Source organism: Mobula hypostoma, chromosome 31 (genome assembly GCF_963921235.1).
Source record: "Mobula hypostoma chromosome 31, sMobHyp1.1, whole genome shotgun sequence".
NCBI lineage: Eukaryota > Metazoa > Chordata > Chondrichthyes > Myliobatiformes > Myliobatidae > Mobula > Mobula hypostoma.
Genome location: NC_086127.1, coordinates 7,418,708 through 7,446,007, shown reverse-complemented (window position 1 = coordinate 7,446,007; position 27,300 = coordinate 7,418,708). Strand labels below are relative to the sequence as shown.

Genomic DNA, 27,300 nt, shown 5'->3' with positions numbered 1-27,300 from the left:
AGGACGTTAAGGTCAGCTGGAGAAGGATCTATGGTCTGATGTAACCAAAATTGAGCAATAAGGCCATCAGGCTAAACGCTATGTTTGGCGTAAGACGAAGAACGCAAATCATCAATAGCTCACCATTCCTACCAAAATGCATGGTGGTGGCTGCATCATGCTGTTGCGATGCTTTACTGCAGTAGGCTCTGGAAGGCTCGTAAAGGTAGCGGGTAAAGCGAATACAGCAAAATTCGAGGAAATCCTGGAGAACAACCTGATGCAGTCTTCAAGAGAACTGTAACTTGGGAGAAGACGTACCCGCAGCTACAGTGGCATGCAAAAGTTTCGGCACCCCGGTCAAAGTTTCTGTCACTGTGAATAGCTAACCGACTAAAAGATTACCCGATTTCCAAAAGGCATAAAGTTAAAGATGATACATTTCTTTAATATTTTAAGCAAGATTACTTTTTTATTTCCATCTTTTACAGTTTCAAAATAACAAAAAGGGAAAAGGGCCCGAAGCAAACGTTTGGGCACCCTGCATGGTCTGTACTTAGTAACACCCCCTTTGCAAGTATCACAGCTTGTAACCGCTTTTTGTAGCCGGTTAAGAGTTATTCAATTCTTGTTTGGGCGATTTTCGCCCATTCTTCCTTGCAAGAGACTTCTAGTTCAGTGAGATTCTTGGGCCGTCTTGCATGCACGTCTCTTTTGAGGTCTATCCACAGGTTTTCGATGATGTTTATGTCGGGGGACTGTGAGGGCCATGGTAAAACCTTCAGCTTGCGCCTCTTGAGGTAGTCCATTGTGGAAGTTGAGGTGTGTTAGGATCATTGTGTTGTTGTAGAAGCCAACCTATTTTCATTGTCAGCTTTTTTTACAGGCGGTGTGATGTTTGCTTCCAGAATTTGCTGGTATTTAATTGAATTCATTCTTCCCTCCACCAGTAAATGTTCCCCGTGCCACTGGCTGCAACACAGGCCCAAAGCATGATCCATCCACCCCGGTGCTTAACAGTTGGAGAGGTGTTATTTTCATGAAATTCTGCACCCTTTTTCCCTCCAAACATACCTTTGCTCACTGCGGCCAAAAAGTTCTTTTTTTAACTTCATCAGTTCACAGGACTTGTTTCCAAAATACATCAGGCTTGTTTGGATGTTCGTTTGCAAGCTTCTGACACTGAATTTTGTGGTGAGGACGCAGGGAATATTTTCTTGTGATGACTCTTCCATGAAGGTCATATTTGTGCAGGTGTCGCTGCACAGTAGAACAGTACACCACCACTGCAGAGTCTACTAAATCTTCCTGAAGGTCTTTTGCAATCAAACGGAGGTTTTGATTTGCCTTTCTAGCAACCCTACGAGCAGTTCTCTCAGAAAGTTTTCTTGGTCTTCCAGACCTCAACTTGACCACCACCGTTCCTGTTAACTGCCATTTCTTAATTACATTGCAAACTGAGGAAAGGGCTACCTGAAAACACTTTGCTGTCTTCTTGTAGCCTTCTCCTGCTTTGTGGGCATCATTTATTTTAATTTTCAGAGTGCTAGGCAGCAGCTTACTGGAGCCCAAGGCTGCTGACTGTTGGGACAAGGTTTGAGGAGTCAGGGTATTTATAAATCTATGAAATTTGCATCACCTGGCCTTTGCTAACGATGATTGTGAATAGGCCATGGACCTAACAAACTAATTAAGGTCTGAGTCCTTGGTAAAAGTAATCTGAGATAATTTTTGGGGTACACAAACTTTTGCATAGTGCTCCTTTCCTTTTTTCGCTCTAAAATTGTACAAAACAAAAATAATACACTAATCTTGCTTAAAATGTTTAAAATAATGTTTCATCTTTAACTTTATGACTTTTGGAGATCAGTTCATCTTCTACTCACTTAACTATTCACATAACAGAAATTTTGACCAAGGGTGCCCAAACTTTTGCACGCTTCTGTACACAGACTCAAGGCTGTAATTGCTGCCAAAGGCTGGCTTGAACGGGGTGAATGCGTATGCAATCAATTATTTTGTGTTTTATATTTCTAATTAATTTAGATCACTTTGTCAAGATCTGTTTTCACTTTGATATGAACGAGTCTGTTTCGGTTGATTAATATCAAAAAACTCAAACTATATGTACATGGTTCTGATATAAAGGGCCCTAAAGTGCTTACAATATTCAAAGCGAGGCTTTACCAGTGCTTTGAAATCTCTGCTTTTATATTCTAATCTTCTTGAAATGAATGCTAACATCGCATTTGCCCTCCTCACCACAGACTCAACCAGTGCATTACTCTTTCGGGAATCATGCACAAGGACTTCAGAGTCCCTTTGCGCCTCACCTTTTTGTATTCTCTCCCTATTTTGAAAAACAGTCTGCCGTTTCTTTTATTCTACCAAAGTGCATGACCATCCACTTTCCGAAGCTATATTCCATCTGTTATTACACTGCCCGTTCTTCTAATCTGCCTGAGTCCTTCTGTTGCCTCTCCACTTCCTCAAAACTACCTGCACCTCCACCTCTCTTTGTATTGTCTGCAAAGTTTGCAAAAAAACAATCAATTCCATCATCCAAATCATAGACATGCAACGTAAAAAGAATCGATCCCAACACAGACTGCTGTTGAATATCATTAGTCACCAGCAGCCAATTATAAGGCATCCTTTTATCCCAACTTTTTGCCTCCTGCCAATCAACCACTTCTTTAGCCAAGCAGGAATTCCGCTCCCCGCCCCCGTAATGCCATGGGCTCGTAGTTTGTCAAGCAACCTCATGTGTCGTACGTTGTCAAGATCCTTCTACAAATTCAAGTACACAGTATCAACCAATTCTCCTTTGTCTATCCTGCTTGCTATTTCTTAAAAAAAATTCCCACAGGTTTGTAAGGAAATTTTGCTCTTGAGGAAACCATGGTGATTGCGGCCTATTTTGTAATGTGCTTCCAAGTATCCGGAGACCTCATCCTCAATATTCAACTCCAATATACTCTCAACGACTGAGGTCAGACTGTCTTTAGTTTCTTTATTTCTGCCTCTCTCCCTTCATAAAGGGTTGGGTGACATTTACAATGTTTTAGTCTTCCGGAACCATTCAAGAATCATAAAGGATCATTAATTATACTTCCAGAATCACTTCAGTCATAGAAACATAGAAACATAGAAAATACGTGCAGGAGTAGGCCATTCGGCCCTTTGAGCCTGCACCGCCATTTATTATGATCATGGCTGATCATCCAACTTAGAACCCCGCCCCAGCCTTCCCTTCATACCCCCTGATCCCCGTAGCCACAAGGGCCATATCTAACTCCCTCTTAAATATAGCCAATGAACTGGCCTCAACTGTTTCCTGTGGCAGAGAATTCCACAGATTCACCACTCTCTGTGTGAAGAAGTTTTTCCTAATCTCGGTTCTAAAAGGCTTCCCCTTTATCCTCAAACTGTGACCCCTTGTTCTGGACTTACCCAACATCGGGAACAAACTTCCTGCATCCAGCCTGTCCAATCCCTTTAGGATTTTATACGTTTCAATCAGATCACCCCTCAATCTTCTAAATTCCAACGAGTACAAGCCCAATTCATCCAGTCTTTCTTCATATGAAAGTCCTGCCATCCCAGCATCAATATGGTGAACCTTCTTCGTACTCCTTCTATGGCAAGGATGTCTTTCCTCAGATTAGGGGACCAAAACTGCACATAATACTCCAGGTGTGGTCTCACCAAGGTCTTGTACATCTGCAGTAGTACCTCCCTGCTCCTGTACTTGAATCCTCTCGCTATAAATGCCAGCATACCATTCGCCTTTTTCACCACCTGCTGTACCTGCATGCCCACTTTCAATGACTGGTGTATAATGACACCCAGGTCTCGTTGCACCTCCCCTTTTCCTAATCGGCCACCATTCAGATAATAATCTGTTTTCCTATTTTTGCCACCAAAGTGGATAACTTCACATTTATCCACATTAAATTGCATCTGCCATGAATTTGCCCACTCACCCAACCTATCCAAGTCACTCTGCATCCTCTTAGCATCCTCCATGTACGTCAGCTGGTCCTGGTGACTTATGTACCTTCAGACCATACTGTTCCAAGAACCTTCTCTCTCGTAATGGCAATTTCACTCATCATGGCCCCTGACCCCTGAAACTGCCACCATACTGCCGATGAAGACTGGTGCAAAATACGTATTGTGTTCGTCCACCATTGTCCCCCATTACTACCTCTCCAGGATTGTTTCCCAGTGGTTCCATATCCACTCTCGCCTCTCTTTTACGCTTTATTTACCTGAAGGAACTTTTGGAATCCCCTTTAACATTATTGGCTAGCTTATATCTTTTCCTTCTTAATTACTATTAGTTGCCTTCTGCTAGTTTTTAAAAGCTTCTCAGTTCTCCAAAACCCCGCTAATGTTTGCTCTATTATGTGCCCTCCCTTAGTTAGGCGTGGTCATTTGAGTTACTGTCGCCGTCCTGTCTGAATGAATCAGTCTGACATTTCTCTTTCATCTCTCTCATTATGAAGGCGTTTCACCCACAGAACTGCCGTTCATTGTATTTTGCCTGCCTTTTTCACACCATTCTCTGTAAATCGATCCATTTTTACTTGAACATCCCTGGAGATGAGCAGTTCCAGAATTACTCAAACCAACCCTGTTAGGCACCTCCACTCACTCCAGTGTCAAAGTGACTTACATTACATTTCTACCGCATCTGATGTGTGGACTGAACAACAATTTAACTTTTTGACCATGTCTGCATGTTTTTGCATTTAGAGCTGTTGCCACATCAACGAACTGGAATTCTTTTCCTCAATGGAAAAGAGAAGCAGAGTTTATTTCCCTGTGTTTAATTCCGCAGAGCACAGATTATTGACAGGCAAGGGAGTGTAGTGATGCAGGCGGTCGCAGAATTGGGCCGCTGAGATCACAGTCCAGCTGTGATCACGTGGAATGGTGCAACCGCGCTGAGTGGCCGAATGCCCTGTTACTAATTCAACATGCCAGCAGAACACCCTGACAAATAAGAGACACAAAGAACATTTATTTAATGTCCGGGCTTTTTCCATCGATCTCTGACGAAGAATGCTAGATATTTGTGTAAAATAAATGCAGGGAAATTCACTAGAGGGAAAAAGTCCCAATTTCATATGATTGCTGCTGTGACGTGGTATCTTGTTTCCAGTAAGTGAACAGTAAACTGAAGGAGACTGGCGTTCTTATCTTGCTGTCGACTTTAACCGGTGGCTGTCTTAGAGAGATGGTAATCCCGGCATTTTTTCTCCCCAATTGGCCCATTTCTCTAATGGCCCACCAGCGACAAGTGCCAAAGATGGCTTTATAAACGGGCTGACTTAGAAATCCGTGCAGGTCCAGTCAACGGGCACGCAGTTAAACCTGGAGTAAGGGAATGTCAGCGTAAAGTGCTGAATCAGCTGATGTTCAGAATTATGAGCGCGTTATCAACTGAACATTGCTCAGGGTGTGTTCACATATGTTAGGGCCATTAAAATTTAAATGCTCCGATTCGCTGTAAACAGACTCGGGTGTCCAGCGCCAGGTAAGGACAGAGACTGTACGGGGAAATGTTATGGGGTTTCAATGAGCCCACTTCTCACGGTGGTATTTTTAGTGTTTTTCCCAGTTCAATACTCTCTTTTAAATTGCTCAGATTTCCAGATGTGTCTTTTGCCTCTGTATATATATATATATTTCTGCAAAGAGTGGGTGCGTATGCCAGCTATAGATATTTTTCGTTGAGTTAGACGTGTTTGAGGTGAATTCATTGCATGCACTGTTACTGACTGAATTGAAGAGTTTGGTTGTATTCTCTGGTATTAAATAACGACAGGAAGTTATTTAGATGAATAAGTGGCGTCTTTAGCAGCTGGTGTTTAGATAAATGAGTTGAATGCTTGCTAGGAGTATTTAACATCACGCTGAGTCTTGGCAAGAATGTGGAGAATATGTTTGCTGTCTTAGGGACCGCTGAAACAGATGCGTACAGATAAAATGCTTATATGGCGCAGGGCAGGTGTACGTTTGGAACTTTCTACCTTAAAGGAAAAGAGAAGCAGAGATTTTTATTTTCAATGTGCCAAGTTGCACAGAGCATAAATTCCTGAAAATCAAGAGAGATGTTGCAGGCGGTCGCAGTATTACGTTGCTGAGAGCACGGCTCAGCTGAGATCATGAAGAATATCGGAATAGGATTAAGGGGGCTAATGTCCTGTCATTAATTCAGAATGCCAGCGGCACACTCTGACAAATTAGAGACCCAGTGATTTTAATGTTTAGAGTTTTTTTCTGTCTCCTTTTTGATGAGGAGCGGTTAATGGACTTGAAAAATAAATACGATGTCAGGCAAATTCACCAGTGAATTCGGTGAGGATTTCATATGATTGTGCTGTGATATGGTAGCTTGCTTCCAGTAAGTGAGCAATAAATTCAAGGATAATGGCGCTGTTACCCTGCTGTCGATTTTGACTGATAGGTATATCTGGGAGATGGTAATCACGGTAGAGTTGCGACCTTGATAATTACTCTAATTGTCATTCCAAATGCATATTCGACCACAGTTCACAGAGATATTTATTCTGCTATCTCTAAGCAATAAAGCAATAGTGAACTTTACCCCGAGCTGACACTGGAGTTTATAATCTGACAATGAATTGGTCACATGGTAAACAAAAAATTAAAGGGACGAAACCAACCGAACCGAACCAGGATGCGGGTTGTGATTCTTCTCTGGAGCAGGACGAATTTTCGAGAGGACGATAGTCATTGCATCGTGCACTGAAATGGTAATTCTGGCTCGAACTACGTGTTAGAAATACCTACTCAGCCAAACTTGAGTTTTAGTGCGGCCTAATGCAAGCGTTGCGGAATGGTTTGTGGGGTTACGTGCTGAACAGAGTGATGTTTAGCTTTATGATCGCGTTACCAACTGAACATTGCTCAGGGTGAGCTCCCTTACTGTTCGGGATCATAAAATTCAGATGCATCGATTCGCTGAGGGGTTCAGCACCAGCTATGTACAGAGAATGTGCTGGGTGGGCAACGTTATGCTGTTTCAATACGCCCACTTGTCAGGGAAGTGTTTCTCGTGTTTCTATCAGTTCAATATTGCATCTAAAATTGCAGGGTTTTATGGATATGCTGAATATGTTATTTTTAATCTGGCGTGTGTCGTTTTGAAAAAGGACGGAGTGTATCTGGCCGGGATATTTAAAATAAAACTTCCTGAAATAAACGTAATTGGCTTTTGATAAAAATATCGAAATTTACACACAGTGGGCACTTTATAATGTACAGTCCCTCCTGTTCCTACTAACGTGGACACTGAGTGCATGCTCGCGGTTTCTGCTGCTTTTGCCCGTCCTCTTCAATATTCAGCATGCTACACGTTTAGTGAGCTCTTTTGCACACTACTATTGAAACGCGTTGTTATCTGAGTTACTGTCGCCTTCCTGTCAGATTGAATCAGTCTGGCCAACCTCCTTGACCTGTGTCGTTAACAAGGCATTTTTACCCACAGAACTGCCTCTCACTGTATTTTTTGTTTGGTTGTTTGCTTGTTTCTTTCTCCATTCTCTGTAAAACGAGCCGCTTCTACATGAATATCAAAGAAGATCAGCAGTTTTCTGTGATACTCTAACTACCCCGTCAGGCACCAACAAACATTCCACTGTCAAAGTCACTTAAATGCCATTTATTTCCCATTCTGATATTTGATCGGAACAACAACTGAACTTCATGACCATGTTTTTATGCAGTGAGTTGCTTCCGCAGGTTTAACTGACTCGCATTAACGAGCTGGTATATAGGTTTATTGAGTGTATTTTCCATTTAGACACCTCCTCCCCCATTGTAGGTATGAGCAAAGATGAGACCTGGGCCTAATTATTGCCGAATTCGAACAACAGATTGTCGCTGACAAGTCAGTGGACACATCCGTTTCATAAGGGAGGGGGAATCTAGAAAGAGATCTAAGCTGAGCCAGTGCGCGGCTGCACAAAAGCTGAAATGCTTCCGCGCACATAACATTTGTTGCTGCACAGATGGAATTGTGCACAGCTAAAGAGTTTACGAAACATGAAATCTTTTCTTATTATTTTCTATTTTATTATACCCTTCAACTAATTGTGATGAGAATACACATAGATTAAGATGTTAGCTGTCCTGTGCTGGCACCAGTGGGATCAGCAGTTGGTCTGCCACCTGTCTTCAGGAGAAAGAGAGATAAGGAAAACAATGAAGCAGTATTTGGAGATGTTAATGAAGGGACGGGAGAGTTTAACGGAAGGAGAGCTGTCAAGATCGGCTTCCCCTTTGAAACCTGAACTGTTTGAAGTGATGGACAGGCGATACCCCAGCAGAGGGATAAAAAGGGACAGGTTCACTAAGGCAAGACACACACGACACCCCGAGGTAACGAGACCCTGGAAGTGGTGCGTCTCCCACAAGTCGGTGGGAAGTTTTGGAAGACTGGTCGCGGGACCAAGCCATAGACGCACAGGGTGGAAAGGCACGATCAGCGGGAACCTGGTGTGTGTCCGCCCTTGCCTGGGTGCCGGGTTCACCGCAGAGAAACGATCGTATCTGGAAACAGAGGTGTCACAGTCGGTGACCTCAGAAGACATCACAAAGGGCTCGCCTGAAAGCTGACTGCGAAGAATATCGAAGCCGTTATCGAAGCTGTGTGGAAGCCGTTTTTGAATATTCATTCGCTTTCTCTCTCTCTCTCCCACGGCAGCGATTACTGCAAACTGAACTGAATTCAATTGAACTGAACTTTGCGTCACTTTGAAACTGGTCATTTACCCCTAGACGACGATAGAGCTTGATTGATCGTGTTATCCTAATTCTGTGTACATGTGTGTTTATCATTGCTGAACTGTTGCATTTATTATCCTTTTGATTAGCGTACTGTGTTGCTTGTTTCTTTAATAAAACTTTCTTAGTTCTAGTAATCCAGACTCCAACTGAGTGATCCATTTCTGCTGGTTTGGCAATCCAGTTACGGGGTACGTAACATAATAAGTAAAATCAAAAGTATGTAACTTTTCAGTTTTAATTCTAAATATTCATAGATGCATATTACCAAAAACATTGACGCACATTCGACAGGCCGTGTAAATATTGGTTTGTTAGCCACGATTGCCTCACCCTTCTTTCATACAACGGAAAGATGTTTGGGCAAGGCTAGGATATCTTAAGCGAGATTGAGAAACGAATGGATTATTGAAAAGTTGATCTGTAGCAATTTGGCTCTTGAAGGGATTAATACTTTCCTTCAGCTCGCTGGATCAACTCTCTGAACATGTCCTGCGGGAACCGAGGCTGCTGGATGTATTCTTTGAAACACCACACTGTCCATTCAGTTCCGAATAAAGAGCAAAGCCTTGGTGGGGCGGGGGTGGGTGGTGAAGGATTTTCTCCACCCCAGAGATCCCCAGGCAAGAGCATCCAGATGCAGGGGGTGGACATTTTCACTCTCTGAGCTTTAACGATCCCGGACACTGGGAACCAAGGTTTCGCTTTATTTATTCCTTCACTGGTGGGGCCGTCACTCTCTGTCCATTCCCGACTACATTTCAGTAGGCGGTGTAAGGGGAGTAATTAGGAAAGCAGCCATATTGCCAATTAGAGTGAGGGGAGATATAGCGAGGCGTTGGTTCCATTGTATAGCTGTTGCTAAGAACTAATATGGATCACCGATACAGGAGTAAAAGAGTGGATGGTTGTTATCTCTGCCGTCGACTTTGACTGGTAATTATCTCTAATAGAGGGGAATATTCAGAATTTCATATGACCTGGCAATTTGTTTCCAGTAAGTGAGCAGTAAACCGAAGCGGGAGGGCATTCTTGTCTTGCTGTCGACTTTGACCAGTAGTTATCTCGGGGAGATGTTATGCTCCCCAGCTGGCTCATCAATAGACGGTCCAACTGCGGACAATAGTTAAATATTTACCAGGACGCTGCTTGGTTTAGAGAGTATGCATTATTCTCAGAGATAACGGAGCTCGGGCTTTGCTCTTTGGAAAGAAGGAGGATGAGAAGAGATATGATAGAGGTATGCAAGATAATAAGAGGAATAGATAGAGTGGATAGCCAGCGCCTCTTCCCCAGGGCACCACTGCTCAGTACAAGAGGGCATGGCTTTAAGGTAAGGGGTGGGAAGTTCAAAGGGGATATTAGAGGAAGGTTTTTTACTCAGAGAGTGGTTGGTGCGTGGGATGCACTGCCTGAGTCAGTGGTGGAGGCAGATACACTAGTGAAATTTCAGAGACTGCTAGACAGGTATATGGAGGAATTTAAGGTGGGGGGTTATATGCGAGGCAGGGTCTAAGGGTCGGCACAACATTGTGGGCCGAAGGGCCTGTACTGTGCTGTACTATTCTATGTTCTACATCCTATCTTCTATGATGGCTTGATAAACAGGCTGACCTTGAAAACAGTGCACTCGAGGCAATGGGAACAGAGTTATATCTGGAGAAAGCCAATGTTCAGTGTTCAAAAGAAAAGGTTAATCCAAATGCCTAATACTTCATCAGAGTTCACAGTGCCCTTCCCTCTGCTGTCTCCGTGCGATAAACCCGCAGCGGTCTCTGTCCCGAGCTATCGCTGGGGTTTATAGTCTGATAATAAACTGCTCCCAAAGTAAAGAATGAATCAATGTGATAACACGAACGGAACTGAACCAGGATGTGGGTCACGATTCCTCCCTGAAGCAAATACAATTGAGAAGATTAGAGTTCCTTAGGAAGGAAAGGAGAGAATGAGTTTTCATTCCATCCCACACAAGGAAAGGCTTTGATTAAATGGGCCGTTCCGTGTTTGCAACAGTAGGGATGGACCAGGGGGTTCAATGTTTGAGAGTTCCCCCTCCCTGTCAGTGGAAATCAAACAGAAACTGAAGATCTGCGCTAAACGCGGAAAATGTCTGACGGAAGTTTGTGATTCTGAATGGTTAACTTTGTTCCTCTGCACACAGCTGTTCCTTCACCGCTGAGCGTTTCTCGTAATTCTCGTTTCTTTTTATTACATTCGCCCTGACATGGCTTAAATCTCCTGGAAATGGACTTGTGCACAGGCACTCTTTTCGTGATAGGTGGTAAAACAGTGAAGAAAGGCCGGGGTTTCCCAGCAAATTATCCTGGTACTAATTTACCCGTTATTCCTGGAAATGTGTTCAGTGCTGTTGTTATTATTTTTAAACAACTGGATGATCACAGCGTCGAAGGGCATTATGTATGAGGAGCATTTGGTGGCTTTGGGTCTGTGGTCAATAGAGGTCAGAGGGACGGCGGCAGATATGTGAGTTAATCTGACCAAATACGAAAAGCCTGGTTCTCGTGGACATGGAGATGATGTTTCCATTAACTGGGATCTGAAAGCACTACCTCCGAATAAAGGTTCGCTTTCAAGAAGTCATAGTGTCATAGAAAAGTACAACGCATAAGCAGGCCCTTTGGACCATCAAGTCCGCACCGAACCATTAAAACTGCCTCGTCCCTTCGACCTGCACCCGGACCATAGTCATCCATATATCTATCCAATTTTCATTTCAGTATTAAGATCACTTGCAGTTCATTCCACGCTCTCACTACCTTCTGAGTGAACAACTTTACCCTCATGTTCCCTTTAAACATTTCACGTTTCACCCTGAACCCATGATCTCAATGGAAAAAGGACCTGCTTGCACTTACCCCTCCTAATTGTGATTACCTCTATCAAATCTCCCCTTAATCTTCTACATACCAAGGAATGAAGTTCTAACCTAGTCATTCTTGCCTTATAACTCAGATCATCTAGACCCAGCAACGTCCTTGCAAATTTTTCTGTGTACTCTTTCAAACTTATTTAAGTATTTTCTCTACGTAGTTCACCAAAAACTGCACCAAATACGTAGTTACAAATCAGGTTTCACAAACATAAAACTTTAACATAACATCCCATCGTCTGCACTGAGTAATTTAGTTGATGAGGGTCTGTCTACCAAGAACTTTATTTTAGGGTCATAACTACCTGTGCCGCCACTTTTAATTAATCATGGAAATGATGGATCCCTTTGTTCTACAGAACTCCTCATTCCTCAGCCATTCACTACGACCTACACTGGCTGGTCCTACTGAAGTGCAACACATCGCACTTGTCTGCATTCAATTCCATCTGTTTCTAAGCGCCTTTTTCTTGGTGGTCCAGATCCCGCTGCATTCTCTGATAGTCTGCTCGCTGTTCACTATACTATCTCCCCTGCAAACACTCCCACCGCCCAATCTTGGTGATAGCTGCAAATTTTCTGATCCTGCTAATCACGTTGTCATTCAGATTGTTGATGTAGATGACAAACAACAGCACCGATCCCTATGTCACTCCACTAGTCGCAGGCTCCAGTCAGTCATTCTATCTACATCCACTCTCCAGCTTCTCCCACAAAGCCAAAATCTAATCTAATTTAATACTTCATCATGAATGTCGCGTGATTGAACCTTCATCAACAACCTTCCATTCACAACCTTATCAACTGCCTCGTTAAAGTCCATGTAGATCACATCCACTGCCTTGCTTTCATCAACTTTCCTGATAACTGCCTCATAAAACTCTATAAGATTGGGTAGAGAAGACACTGAACCATACTGACAATCTCTAATTAGTCATTGCCTACCCAAATACTCTTACATCGGGTCCCTTCAATACCTTCCAGTAACTTTCTCACTACCAATGTTAGGCACATCAGACTATAACTTCCTGGTTTATTTTGGAACCTTTCTTAAGGCTGATTTAACTATCTCGGTTTGGGCCCCTGAAATTTCTCTATTTGCTACCCAGTACGTCCGAGGGAACACGTTGTCAGGCGCTGGGGATTTAACCCCCCTAATTAGTCTCAAGACAGCAAACACCTCATTATAATCTGCAGAGTGTCCATGACATCGTCGCTGCTTTGCCTCACTTCTATAGAGTCTGTGTCTATTTTCTTACCAAATACAGATGCAAAATACTCATGTAAGATCGCCCCCATCTCCGTGTTTATTTGCATAGATTACTATTCTGATATTTCAGATTACAAATTTTGTCCCTTGCACTTCTTTGAGATGAGAAAAATTTCCTCAGCCAAATGTTTGATCTGTGGAATCTGTTGCCAAGGAGAGCACTGAGTGCTGTCATTGGGTTCATTTAGACAGAGATTAATAGATTCTAGAATACTAAGTAGCTGCAGGGTTACAGGGAGAGCAAGGAAAATGGCTTTGGGGAAAATAACAGCCATGGTTGAATGGAGAAGCAGAATCTGTGGACCAAATGACATAATTCTGTTCCTATATCTTATGCTTCACCATGACTGGTGGATAACAGCTTTGTATCCCATGCCTGGCTTTGTGAAGTGTGACAGACAATTACAGATTTGTTCACTGCGGTCCTTATATTTACGTTTCAGCGAGTTTTGTTTTTAGGAATATTCAGTAGAACTTTTTTGTACTTCTTTGTATTGTTAACGTGCTTCAGTATTTTTCTGGTTTAAGGTAGCCCTGCGGTGACAGTTTTATTGGAAGAAAATCCTACAACTGGAAGAAAACCACGAATGCCGATGAGGGAACAGCAACAAGTGAACCAAACTGAGGACTGAAAGCATCAACTGGAGAGCCCTTCTGATTCATAGTTTCAATTCGTCCAGTCAGGAGAAAGTTTGGTGAGGCTCATTTCCTCAGACACTGATCCTTTAGACATTACATATCTGTACAAATGAAGATGTGAAAAACTTGGAGTGACATTGAGTGTACCCATATCTAGCAGTTATGCCTCTGTCAGATGGACGTGTAATCACTCCAGTCTGCCAATGTGCTGTCAGCAGCTCAGCTCTTTAAGGCCACTCCCATTCTCTCACAGTGTTTACTCATTTCAAGATCTTGCATCATCTCCAGTAGCTTTTGGTCAGGTTCTGATTATTCTTTGCTTGGCTGTGTTTCGTCGTGATCATTTCAAAATGACAAATGAACGGTACTATGCAGTAATGTTTATTGTTCTCTGGTTAAACATTTCTGTACATTGAACCTACCATAGTCTTCAAATATTAACCATTTTTTGGGATTTCGCATGTTTTTCAGTTCATTTCAGAATATAGTTTCTTTGGTTTAGATGTAAGATGCAACACATGGTTTCAATTTGATATAAACTTGCCATTTCTATTGTCATCTGTCCTACACAAAATATTATATTGTTTAAAGTTAATCTAGATTTAGAACACTCTTATTTTGAGTGAGGCTGAATGTGATTCGGTCCGTGCCTGTGTCAGGGATCGGATGGAGAGATGATCCTGGATTTTATGAGAGTGTGAACTGATCTTTACCAGGGCGTGTTTTGTCCCTGTCAGGATCGGGATATTGACTGATTTGAGCTGTTTGGACCGAAATTGTCTCCGTAGACCAAAATAAGGACAGGTAGCATACTGTTTGGTATTGTCGTGTTTCCTGAAGGATTTTGAAGATTTAACTAAAGTCGTAAATGAAGTTAGGGCAGTGGAAGTCGTACACTGGATATTAGAAAAGCCTTTGACAGGTTGGCATTGGAGATTAGGTACCATACAGTCCAGCGAGAGCTGCTTAAATGGATTCAAAATCAGTTTGAAGGTAGGAAGCAAAGACTGGTAGTTGAAGTTTCCTCCGCAGAATGGACTCAGAAAACTCGTGGAGTGCCCAGGCGTACGATTGTGGACTGATATTTATTATTTTACAGCAATGATTTGCGTGCGGATCACAAGGCTTGACCAGCAAGTTTGCGGATGACAGAAAATTAGGAGGTACTGTTGATAGTGAAGATTATTGTAGGTTATAGGGATGATAATCAGTTGAGGAAATAGGCGGATGAGTGGTAAATAGATTGCCATGCAAATACGGATCGGTAGTTTTGGCTATCAATCCAACGTCGGGCTGTGATAGGGCACTGGGTAGTGTAATGGACCAGCGGGCACTAAGACTACAGGGTGGGGAGAAAGGTGTTCAGCTCACTGGCCTTTACCGGTCGGGGTTACTAGGTACGGAGGTTGTGACATCATGTGCAGCTGCCTTTCGTGAGGATGTGCGTGGAGACCTACATCTCTCTGTGAGTGGATTATGTCTCTCTGTTATAAAAAAGCTATGGTTAAACTAGAAAGAGTGTAGAGAGGAATTACGATGATGTTGTCAAGAATAAAGGCTTGAGTTACAAGTAGAGGACGGCTAGCCTGAGTCTTTACCCCTTGGAACACAAGAGAATGAGCAGCGACTTTACACAAATGTTTAAAATTATGAGAAGCAGAGATAGGTTAGTGTTCAATCTCTTTTCCCGAGGTTAGGGGAGAGCAGAACTGGGGAAATAGATTTCGGATGTGAAGGAAAGTTTTAAAAGGGACATGAGCAGCAAAGGTTTAATTCAGAGTTTGATGATTACAGCGCCTACAAAAAGTATACACCCCGCCCCCTTGGAAGTATTCAGAGTTCAGCAGAGGAGGACAAAGGGCTTAATTAGGAAGGGGAAAAAAGATTATGAGAGAAAACTGGCAGAGAACATAAAAACGGACTGTAAAAGCTTTTATAGATATGTAAAAAGGAAAAGACTGATAAAGACAAATGTAGGTCCCCTGCAAACAGAAACAGGTGAATTGATTATGGGGAGCAAGGACATGGCAGACCAATTGAATAATTACTTTGGTTCTGTCTTCACTAAGGAGGACATAAATAATCTTCCAAAAATAGTAAGGGACAGAGGGTCCAGTGAGATGGAGGAACTGAGCGAAATACATGTTAGTAGGGAAGTGGTGTTAGGTAAATTGAAGGGATTGAAGGCAGATAAATTCCCGGGGCCAGATGGTCTGCATCCCAGAGTGCTTAAGGAAGTGGCCCAAGAAATAGTGGATGCATTAGTGATAATTTTTCAAAACTCGTTAGATTCTGGACTAGTTCCTGAGGATTGGAGGGTGGCTAATGTAACCCCACTTTTTAAAAAAGGAGGGAGAGAGAAACCGGGGAATTATAGGCCGGTTAGCCTAACGTCGGTGGTGGGGAAACTGCTGGAGTCAGTTATCAAGGATGTGATAACAGCACATTTGGAAAGCGGTGAAATGATCGGACAAAGTCAGCATGGATTTGTGAAAGGAAAATCATGTCTGACGAATCTCAGAATTTTTTGAGGATGTAACTAGTAGAGTGGATAGGGGAGAACCAGTCGATGTGGTATATTTGGATTTTCAAAAGGCTTTTGACAAGGTCCCACACAGGAGATTAGTGTGCAAACTTAAAGCACACGGTATTGGGGGTAAGGTATTGGTGTGGGTGGAGAATTGGTTAGCAGACAGGAAGCAAAGAGTGGGAATAAACGGGACCTTTTCAGAATGGCAGGCGGTGACTAGTGGGGTACCGCAAGGCTCAGTGCTGGGACCCCAGTTGTTTACAATATATATTAATGACTTGGATGAGGAAATTAAATGCAGCATCTCCAAGTTTGCGGATGACACAAAGCTGGGTGGCAGTGTTAGCAGTGAGGAGGATGCTAAGAGGATGCAGGGTGACTTGGATAGGTTGGGTGAGTGGGCAAACTCATGGCAGATGCAATTTAATGTGGATAAATGTGAAGTTATCCACTTTGGTGGCAAAAATAGGAAAACAGATTATTATCTGAATGGTGGCCGATTAGGAAAAGGGGAGGTGCAACGAGACCTGGGTGTCATTATACACCAGTCATTGAAAGTAGGCATGCAGGTACAGCAGGCGGTGAAAAAGGCGAACGGTATGCTGGCATTTATAGCGAGAGGATTCGAGTACAGGAGCAGGGAGGTACTACTGCAGTTGTACAAGGCCTTGGTGAGACCACACCTGGAGTATTGTGTGCAGTTTTGGTCCCCTAATCTGAGGAAAGACATCTTTGCCATAGAGGGAGTACAAAGAAGGTTCACCAGATTGATTCCTGGGATGGCAGGTCTTTCATATGAAGAAAGACTGGATGAACTGGGCTTGTACTCGTTGGAATTTAGAAGATTGAGGGGGGATCTGATTGAAACGTATAAGATCCTAAAGGGATTGGACAGGCTAGATGCGGGAAGATTGTTCCCGATGTTGGGGAGGTCTAGAACGAGGGGTCACAGTTTGAGGATAGAGGGGAAGCCTTTTAGGACCGAGGTTAGGAAAAACTTCTTCACACAGAGAGTGGTGAATCTGTGGAATTCTCTGCCACAGCAAACTGTTGAGGCCAGTTCATTAGCTATGTTTAAAAGGAAGTTAGATATGGCCCTTGTGGCTACAGGGGTCAGGGGGTATGGAGGGAAGGCTGGGTTCTGAGTTGGATGATCAGCCATGATCATAATAAATGGCGGTGCAGGCTCGAAGGGCCGAATGGCCTACTCCTGCACCTATTTTCTATGTTTCTATGTTTCTATGTAATGGATTTAATTTGACTTTTATTGAAACTGATCAACAGAAAAAGACCCCTTCTTGACAAAGTGAAAACAGGTCTCTCCAAAGTGATCTAAATTAATTACACATATAAAACAAAAACTAATTGATTGCATAAGAATTTACACCGTCCAAGTCAGTATTAAGTAGATGCACCTTTGGCAGCAATTACAGGCTTCAGTCTGTGTGGATAGGCCTCTATCAGCTTTGCACATCTGGACTCTGCAATTTTTCCCCATTCTTCTTTATAAAACTGCTCATTCTCTGTCATTTTGCATAGGGATCGTGAGTGTACAGCCCTTTTCAAGCCCAACCACAAATTCCCAGTTGCATTGAAGTATGGACTCTGACTTGTCCACTCCAGGACATTGACATTTCTGTTTTTAAGCTACTCCTGTGTATACTTGGCTTTATGCTTGCCGTCAATATCTTGCTGGAAAACAAACATTCTGCAAGTCGCACTTATCTTGCAGACTGCATCAAGATTTCCTCCAGGATTTCCCTGTGTTTTGCTGCATTCATTTTACCATCTGCCTGTACAATCCTTTCAGGGCCTGCTGGAGTGAAGCAATCCCACAGTATGATGCAGCCACCACCATTCTTCTCGGAACGGGCGGTGTGTTACTGATAATGTGCGGTGTTTGATTATGCCAAACATAACGTTTAGTCTGATGGCCAAAGAGCTGAATTTTATTTTAATCAGACCGTAGAATCTTCTTCCAGCTGACTTCAGAGTCTCCCACATGCTTTCTGGCAAACTATAGCCCAGATTTCACATGAGTTTTTTTTTCAACAAAGGCTTTCTGTTTACCGCTCTCCCATAAAGCTGCGACCGGTGATGCAACCGGACAACAGTTGTATGCACAGTCTCTCCCATCTCAACCACTGAAGCTGGTAACTCCTTCAGAGTTGTCATAGGTCTCTTGGTGGCCACGCTCACTAGTCCTCTTCTTGTGCGGCCACTCAGTTTTTGAGGGCGGTCTGCTCTAGGCATATATACAGCCGTGCCATATTTCTGTCATTTCTCGGTGATTGACATAACTGCACTCCAAGGGGTATACAGTGACTTAGAAATTTTCTTGTATCTCATGACTTGTACTATTCAATAAAGTTTTCGGGGAGTTGCTTAGAGTGTTCTTTTCATGATATAGTTTTTGCCAGGATACTGACTCACCAGATACCTACCAGATACAGGAATACTTTTACTATAATCAATTGAAACACTTTGACTGCAGACACAACTCGAAAAATAGATCTCTATTTAACTAATTATGTGACTTCTAAAACCTATTGACTGCACCAGTGATGATTTAGTGTGTCATATTTAAGGGCATGAATACTTATGTAATCAATAATTTTGTGTTTTCTATTTGGAATTAATTTAGTTTATTTTGTAGAGATTCGTTTTCACTTTCACACGGAAGTGTCAATCTCCTGTTGATCAATGTAAAAATGGCCAACATAAATCAACTCTCATTCAATATTGTAAAACAATAAAACATGAAAACTCCCGGGTGGCGGTGAATACATGTTATGGGCACTGTATGCGGAGTGAGTGATGGAGGCAGTGGATAAGGCAGATACAATAAAAATCAGTTAAGGAGCAATTTGGACGGGTAATGGGAGTGAAGGGACCTTCAGTGATATGGGCCCATCACAGGACATTCGGACCATTTCCGTGGTCACTGTAGTCAGCATGGTCTTGTTGGGCTGAAGAGTCCGTATACGTGCTCTGTTGCTCTATGACTCTGTCAGTATGATGCACTAGATATCACTGGACAGACATACCGACATGGTGTGCATGTTGATGTTTACGAACAATGTTTGCTCCCTCGGCCAACTGCTATTCTGATACAGGGGTGGAGATACTGTAATGTTTGCAAAGTAATTGTACTCTCTCTGACTTACTGTCTGCTTGTTGTGTGTAATTCAGAGCATCGCCAGCAGGTGGAGCTTTCCTGCACCGCGAGCAAAGTATCAACAAGAAGAATCAGAATGGCTGCAGGTATGATCACTGGGATGTTGGCTTCTGTCCTGTTGGTGTGCAATAATTCAGATTAAGCAATTTATTCAGGCGCTAACGATTCTGGACTAGTTCCTGAGGATTGGAGGGTGGCTAATGTAACCCCACTTTTTAAAAAAGGAGGGAGAGAGAAACCGGGGAATTATAGGCCGGTTAGCCTAACGTCGGTGGTGGGGAAACTGCTGGAGTCAGTTATCAAGGATGTGATAACAGCACATTTGGAAAGCGGTGAAATGATCGGACAAAGTCAGCATGGATTTGTGAAAGGAAAATCATGTCTGACGAATCTCATAGAATTTTTTGAGGATGTAACTAGTACAGTGGATAGGGGAGAACCAGTCGATGTGGTATATTTGGATTTTCAAAAGGCTTTTGACAAGGTCCCACACAGGAGATTAGTGTGCAAACTTAAAGCACACGGTATTGGGGGTAAGGTATTGGTGTGGGTGGAGAATTGGTTAGCAGACAGGAAGCAAAGAGTGGGAATAAACGGGACCTTTTCAGAATGGCAGGCAGTGACTAGTGGGGTACCGCAAGGCTCAGTGCTGGGACCCCAGTTGTTTACAATATATATTAATGACTTGGATGAGGGAATTAAATACAGCATCTCCAAGTTTGCGGATGACACGAAGCTGGGTGGCAGTGTTAGCAGTGAGGAGGATGCAGGGTGACTTGGATAGGTTGGGTGAGTGGGAAAACTCATGGCAGATGCAATTTAATGTGGATAAATGTGAAGTTATCCACTTTGGTGGCAAAAATAGGAAAACAGATTATTACCTGAATGGTGGCCGATTAGGAAAAGGGGAGGTGCAACGAGACCTGGGTGTCATTATACACCAGTCATTGAAAGTGGGCATGCAGGTACAGCAGGCGGTGAAAAAGGCGAATGGTATGCTGGCATTTATAGCGAGAGGATTCGAGTACAGGAGCAGGGAGGTACTACTGCAGTTGTACAAGGCCTTGGTGAGACCACACCTGGAGTATTGTGTGCAGTTTTGGTCCCCTAATCTGAGGAAAGACATCTTTGCCATACAGGGAGTACAAAGAAGGTTCACCAGATTGATTCCTGGGATGGCAGAACTTTCATATGAAGAAAGACTGGATGAACTGGGCTTGTACTCATTGGAATTTAGAAGATTGAGGGGGGATCTGATTGAAACGTATAAGATCCTAAAGGGATTGGACAAGCTAGATGCGGGAAGATTGTTCCCGATGTTGGGGAGGTCCAGAACGAGGGGTCACAGTTTGAGGATAGAGGGGAAGCCTTTTAGGACCGAGATTAGGAAAAACTTCTTCACACAGAGAGTGGTGAATCTGTGGAATTCTCTGCCACAGCAAACTGTTGAGGCCAGTTCATTGGCTATGTTTAAGAGGGAGTTAGATATGGCCCTTGTGGCTACAGGGGTCAGGGGGTATGGAGGGAAGGCTGGGTTCTGAGTTGGATGATCAGCCATGATCATAATAAATGGCGGTGCAGGCTCGAAGGGCCGAATGGCCTATTCCTGCACCTATTTTCTATGTTTCTATGTTTCTATGTTTCTAAAACGGACACATTAATGGCGTCAAATGTGTTAAATATAGTTTCCATATATTGTCTAGCTGTGATGTCGCATTTGGTGATACTTGGATTAATTAAAAGCTCAAAAGTTCAAAGTTCACTGTGAATTTATTAGCAATGTACATATACGTCACCATATACTGCCTTGAGATTCATTACCTTGCGGACGAGCTAGGCAACTGGATATGAAATTGGCTCGTTGGAAGGAATCAGAGGGTTATGAATAGAGTTCTACTCAGATTGGCGGTTTGTCACCAGTGGTGTGGATGGATGCTGAGTCCACTGTTGCTACCTGTATTAATGATTTTGTAGATAAATTTGTCACTGTCATTTGTAAATTTGAGGATAGCATCAAAATTGGTGGTATAATGGACAAAAAAGTTGACCGAGAGGAATGTGAAAAATGCATCAAGGGATGGGTTCACTTTGTAAAGTTAAACCAGCGCCGGACTGCTCTATAAATGTTGCAGAATGGCGAGAGCCAAAGGGTCGGATGCATATTTCCCTGAAACTGTATGTCATTAAGATGGAAAGGGTACCGAAACGTTTGTGAAGATATTAACCGGAGTGGGGGTCTTGAGTTATAAGGAGAGGTAGAATAGGCTGGGACTTTTCACCCTGCAGCAGAGTTAAACGGCTGCCTTGTCTTTGCTGAGCTATATTAAGCCACGATCTGTGTGCCCTTATCTTGGAGAAGGAGCAGGAAAAAGCTTATATCCCCTTTGACCTTTTTGCCAGTGGAGTGGGCTGGGGGAGGGGGGAAGGTTTCAGGTATGTATTTCATCTTGATTACTGTCTAGGTGATTGAGGTGAGCTTATGAAAAATTAAGGCAGAATATGGGCCCGTGGTGACATGAGAAGTTTAGATAAACTTCTAAAAAGGCACAGTGGAGAGCATCCTGACTGAAGGCATCAGGGTCTGGTATGGAAACACCAATGACCATGAATGGAAAAACCTGCATAAGCTTTGTCCATCACAAGAAAAACCTTCCCCACCAAGGAAAACTGACGCAGGAAAGAGGCATCTATCAACATGTAGCTCCACCATCCAGACCATTCTGTCTCCTCGTTGCTGCCATCGAACAGGAGGTACAGGAGGCTTTGGTCTCACATGTCAGGATCAGAAACAGTGATTATCCTTTATCCATCCTGCGCCTGAAACAGTGGAAAAGTTCACTCTCTACAAGACTTAACAGATCACTGAACACAATCTATGAAGGACTAAATGTCTCCTGTTCTCATAACGTTTATTTATTTCTGCATTTATTTATTTGCTATTAAATTAAGTGTTTGCTTGTTTGGTGTATTTGCAAAGATTGTTGTCTGCACATTGGTTGGCTGTCAGCAATGTTTGCAATTTTAACCATATAACCATATAAAATTACAGCACGGAAATAGGCCGCCTTGGCCCTTCTAGTCCGTGCCGAACTCTTACCCTATCCTATTCCCACTGACCTGCACTCAGCCCACAACCCTCCATTCCTTTCCTGTCCATATATCTATTCAATTTAACTTCAAACGACAACATCGAACCTGCCTCAACCACTTCTGCTGGAAGCTCGTTACACACAGCTACCACTCTCTGAGTAAAGAAGTTCCCCCTCATGTTACCCCTAAACTTTTGTCCTCCAATTCTCAACCCATGCCTGCTTGTTTGAATCTTCCCCACTCTCAATGGAAAAAGTCTAACCACGTCAACTCTATCAATCCCCCTCATAATTATAAACATCTCTATTAAGTCTCCTCTCAACCTTCTACGCCCCAAAGAATAAAGACCTAACTTGTTCAACCTTTCTCTGTAACTTAGGAGATGAAACCCAGGCAACATTTTAGTAAACCTCCTCTGTACTCTCTCAATTTTATTGACATGTTTCCCATAATTCGGTGACCAGAACTGTACACAATACTCCAGATTTGCCCTTACCAATGCCTTATGCAGGTTCAACATTACATCCCAACTCCTATACTCAATACTCTGATTAATAAAGGCCAGCAAACCAAAAGCTTTCCTCACCACCCTATCCACATGAGATTCCATCTTCAGGGAACTATGCACCATTATTACTAGATCCCTCTGTTCTAAAGAATTCTTTAATGCCCTACCATTTACCATGTATGTCCTATTTTGACTAGTTTTACCAAAATGTAGCACCTCACATTTTTCAGCATTAAACTCCATCTGCCATCTTTCAGCCCACTTTTCTAACTGTCCTAAATCTCTCTGCAAGTTTTGAAAACCTACCTCATCATCCACAACACCACCTATCTTAGTATCATCTGCATACTTACTAATCCAATTTACCACCCCATCATCCAGATCATTAACATATATTACAAACAACATTGGGCCCAGTACAGATCCTTGAGGCACACCGCTACACACCGTTCTCCAATCTGACACACAGTTATCCACCACTACTCTCTGGCATCTCCCATCTAGCCACTGCTGAATCCATTTTACTACTTCCATATTAATGCCTAACGATTGAACCTTCCTAACTAAACTTCCGTGTGGAACCTTGTCAAAGGACTTACTGGTCCATATAGACAACATCCACCGCTTTACCCTCATCAACTTTCCTAGTAACCTCATCAAAAAATTCAATAAGATTTGTCAAACATGACCTTCCACGTACAAATCCATGTTGACTGTTCCTAATCAGACCCTGTCTATCCAGAAAATTACATATACCATCTCTAAGAATACTTTCCATCAATTTACCCACCACTGACGTCAAACTCACAGGCCGATAATTGCCAGGTTTAGTCTTAGAGCCTTTTTTAAACAATGGAGCAACATGAGCAATGTGCCAATCCTCCGGCAACATCCCCGTTTCAAATGACGTTTGAAATATTTTTGTCAGAGCCCCTGTTATTTCTACACTATCTTCCCTGAAAGTCCTAGGGAATATCTTGTCCGGACCCGGAGACTTATCCACTTTTATATTCCTTAAAAGTGTCAGTACTTCCCCTTCTTTAATTGTCATACTTTCCATAACTACTCTACTTGTTTCCTTTACCTTACACAAATCAATATCCTTCTCCTTAGTGAATACTGAAGAAAAGAAATTGTTCAAAATCTCCCCCATCTCTTTTGGCTCCTCACTTAGCCGTGCACACTGATTCTCTAAGGGACCAATTTTATCCCTCGCTATCCTTTTGCTACTAACATAACTGTAGAAACCCTTTGGATTTATTTTCACCTTACCTGCCAAAGCAGCCTCGTATCTTCTTTCAGCTTTTCTAATTTATTTCCTAAGATTCTTTTTACATTGTTTATATTCCTCGAGCACCTCATTAACTCCAAGTTGCCTATATTTATTGAAGATCCCTCTCTTTTCCCAAACCAAGTTTCCAATATCCCTTGAAAACCATGGCTCACTCAATCTTTTTACCTCTCCTTTCAACCTAACAGGCTCATAAAGAATCTGAACCCTCAAAATTTCACCTTTAAATGACGTCCAATTCTCTGTTACATCCTTCCCATAAAACATATTTCTCCAGTCCACTCCATCTAAATCCTTTCGCATCTCCTCAAAGTTAGCCTTTCTCCAATCAAAAATCTCAATCCTAGGTCCAGACCTATCCTTCTTCATAATTATACTGAAACTAATTGTATTGTGATCAGTGGACCCGAAGTGCTCCCAACAAATAGCTCCGTCATCTGCCTTGTCTTATTCCCTAACACGAGATCCAACACTGCCCCTTCTGCAGTTGGTACCTCTATGTCTTGCTTCAAAAAACTATCCTGCACACATTTTACAAACTCCAAACCATCCAGCCCTTTTACAGAATGGGCTTCCCAGCCTATTTGTGGAAAATTAAAGTCTCCCACAATCGCAACCTTGTACTTACTACAAATATCTGCTATCTCCTTACAAATTTGCTCCTCCAGTTCTCGGTCCGCATTTAAGCATCAAAACACCTTTCCTATTCCTCAATTCTACCTTAATAGCCTCCCTAGACGAGTCCACTAATCTATACTGCCAGAGCACCGCTGTTATATAATCTCTGACAAGCAATGCAACACCGCCCCCTCTTGCCCCTCCTATCACACCTGTTGCAACGAAATCCTGAAATATTTAGTTGCCAATCACACCCCTCCTGCAACCACGTTTCACTAATAGCTACAACATCATATTTCCTGGTATCAATCCATGCTCTAAGCTCATCCACCTTTCTTACAATGCTCCTAGCATTAAAATAGATGCATTTAAGAAACTCTCCACCTCCCACTCTCTGCTTATCCTTAATTGAGCAAACAACTTTGGTATCTTCTTCTTTATCCCTTACATCAACCTCCCCTGTCCTAGTCTCCTTAATTTGATTCCCTCCCCGCAACCATACTAGTTTAAAGTCACCTTAGTAGCCCTCGCAAATATCCCCGCCAGGATATTGACCCCCCTATGATTCAAGTGCATCCCGTCCTTTTTTTAACAGGTCACACCTGCGCCTAAAGACGTCCCAATAATCCAAAAACTTGAATCCCCGCCCCTTGCTCCAATCTCTCAGCCACGCATTTATCCTACATTTCATTGCATTCCTACTCTCACTGTCGCGTAGCACAGGGAGTAATCCCGAGATTACTACTTTTTCGTCCTTTTTTTTAAACTCTCTTCCTAACTCCCTATATTCTTCTTTCAGGACATCTCTTCTTTTCCAACCTAAGTCATTGGTACCTATATGTACCACGACCTCTGGCTCCTCTCCCTCCCACCTCAAGATCTCTTGTACTCGATCAGATATATCACAGACCCTGGCACCAGGGAGGCAAACTACCATCCGAGTCTCCTGACTTCGTCCACATAATCGTTATCTGACCCCTAACTATTGAGTCCCCTATTACTATTGCCCTCCTCTTCCGTCCCCTACCCTTGTTAGCTACAGGGCTGGACTCTGTGCCGGAGGCACGGCCAGTGTTGCTTCCCCCAGGGATGCTGTCCCCCCCACAACAGTACTCAAACAGGAGTACCTATTGTCAAGGGGCACAGCCACAGGGGTACTCGCTATTGCTTTATTCTTCTTATTCCCCCTCCTAACTTTGAACCACTTGTCTGCCTCCCGTGGCTCCGGTGTGACCACCTGCCTGTAACTTTTCTCTATCAACTCCTCACTCTCTCTGATAAGACCAAGGTATCGAGCTGCAGCTTCAGTTTCTTAACGCGATCTCTTAGGAGCTACATCTCGACGCCCCTGGTGCTGATGTGGATGTCCGGGAAGCTGGGAGACTCCACTACCTCCCACATCCAGCACTGAGAACAACAAGCTGCCCTCACACTCATACTTCCCCTCTCCTCAAATAACAGTGAAGAAAAAAATGAATAACCGAACCCTTATCGCTTCGCCCTTTTCTGCCTAAGCCCGCTTAGCTAAAGCCCTTAAGCCTGCACTCTGCTCCCGGCTCACTCCGCCGCCCGCAAACTCCGCTTCCCACTATATAGAACCATAGAACCATAGAAACTACAGCACAGAAACAGGCCCTTTGGCCCTTCTTGGCTGTGCCGAACCATTTTCTGCCTAGTCTCACTGACCTGCACACGGACCATATCCCTCCATACACCTCCCATCGATGTATCTGTCCAATTTATTCTTAAATGTTAAAAAAGAACCCGCATTTACCACCTCGTCTGGCAGCTCATTCCATACTCCCACCACTCTCTGTGTGAAGAAGCCCGCCCTAATGTTCCCTTTAAACTTTTCCCCCCTCACCCTTAACCCATGTCCTCTGGTTTTTTCCTCCCCTTGCCTCAGTGGAAAAAGCCTGCTTGCATTCACTCTATCTATACCCATCATAATTTTATATACCTCTATCAAATCTCCTCTTATTCTTCTACACTCCAGGGAATAAAGTCCTAACCTGTTCAACTTTCTCTGTAACTGAGTTTCTCAAGTCCTGGAAACATCCTTGTGAACCTTCTCTGCACTCTTTCAACCTTATTTATATCCGTCCTGTAATTTGGTGACCAAAACTGAACACAATACTCCAGATTCGGCCTCACCAATGCCTTATACAACCTCATCATAACATTCCAGCTCTTATATTCAATACTTCGATTAATAAAGGCCAATGTACCAAAGGCTCTCTTTACGACCCTATCTACCTGTGACGACACTTTTAGGGAATTTTGTATCTGTATTCCCAGATCCCTCTGTTCCACTGCACTCCTCAGTGCCTTACCGTTAACCCTGTATGTTCTACGTTGGTTTGTCCTTCCAACGTGCAATATCTCACACTTGTCAGTATTAAACTCCATCTGCCATTTTTCAGCCCATTTTTCCAGATGGTCCAAGTCCCTCTGCAGGTTCTGAAAACCTTCCTCACTGTCTACTAC

General features: G+C 43.1%; 1 protein-coding gene across 2 annotated transcripts in view; it reads left to right on the top strand.

Annotated features, from left to right (window-relative positions):
* Positions 1-5,427: 5,427 nt before the first annotated feature.
* Positions 5,428-27,300, top strand: part of LOC134340002 (NACHT, LRR and PYD domains-containing protein 3-like) — a 44,877-nt gene continuing 23,004 nt past the window's right edge. The window contains exons 1-3 of one of the 2 annotated variants that reach the window (XM_063036866.1): positions 5,428-5,524; positions 13,488-13,654; positions 19,321-19,392. In XM_063036866.1, the coding sequence (XP_062892936.1) occupies positions 19,383-19,392 (10 nt within the window). In that variant the 5' untranslated portion in view covers positions 5,428-5,524; positions 13,488-13,654; positions 19,321-19,382. Of the gene's footprint in view, positions 5,525-6,565; positions 6,768-13,487; positions 13,655-19,320; positions 19,393-27,300 lie in introns of those variants that run through there. The other variant, XM_063036865.1, reaches the window with a different exon arrangement.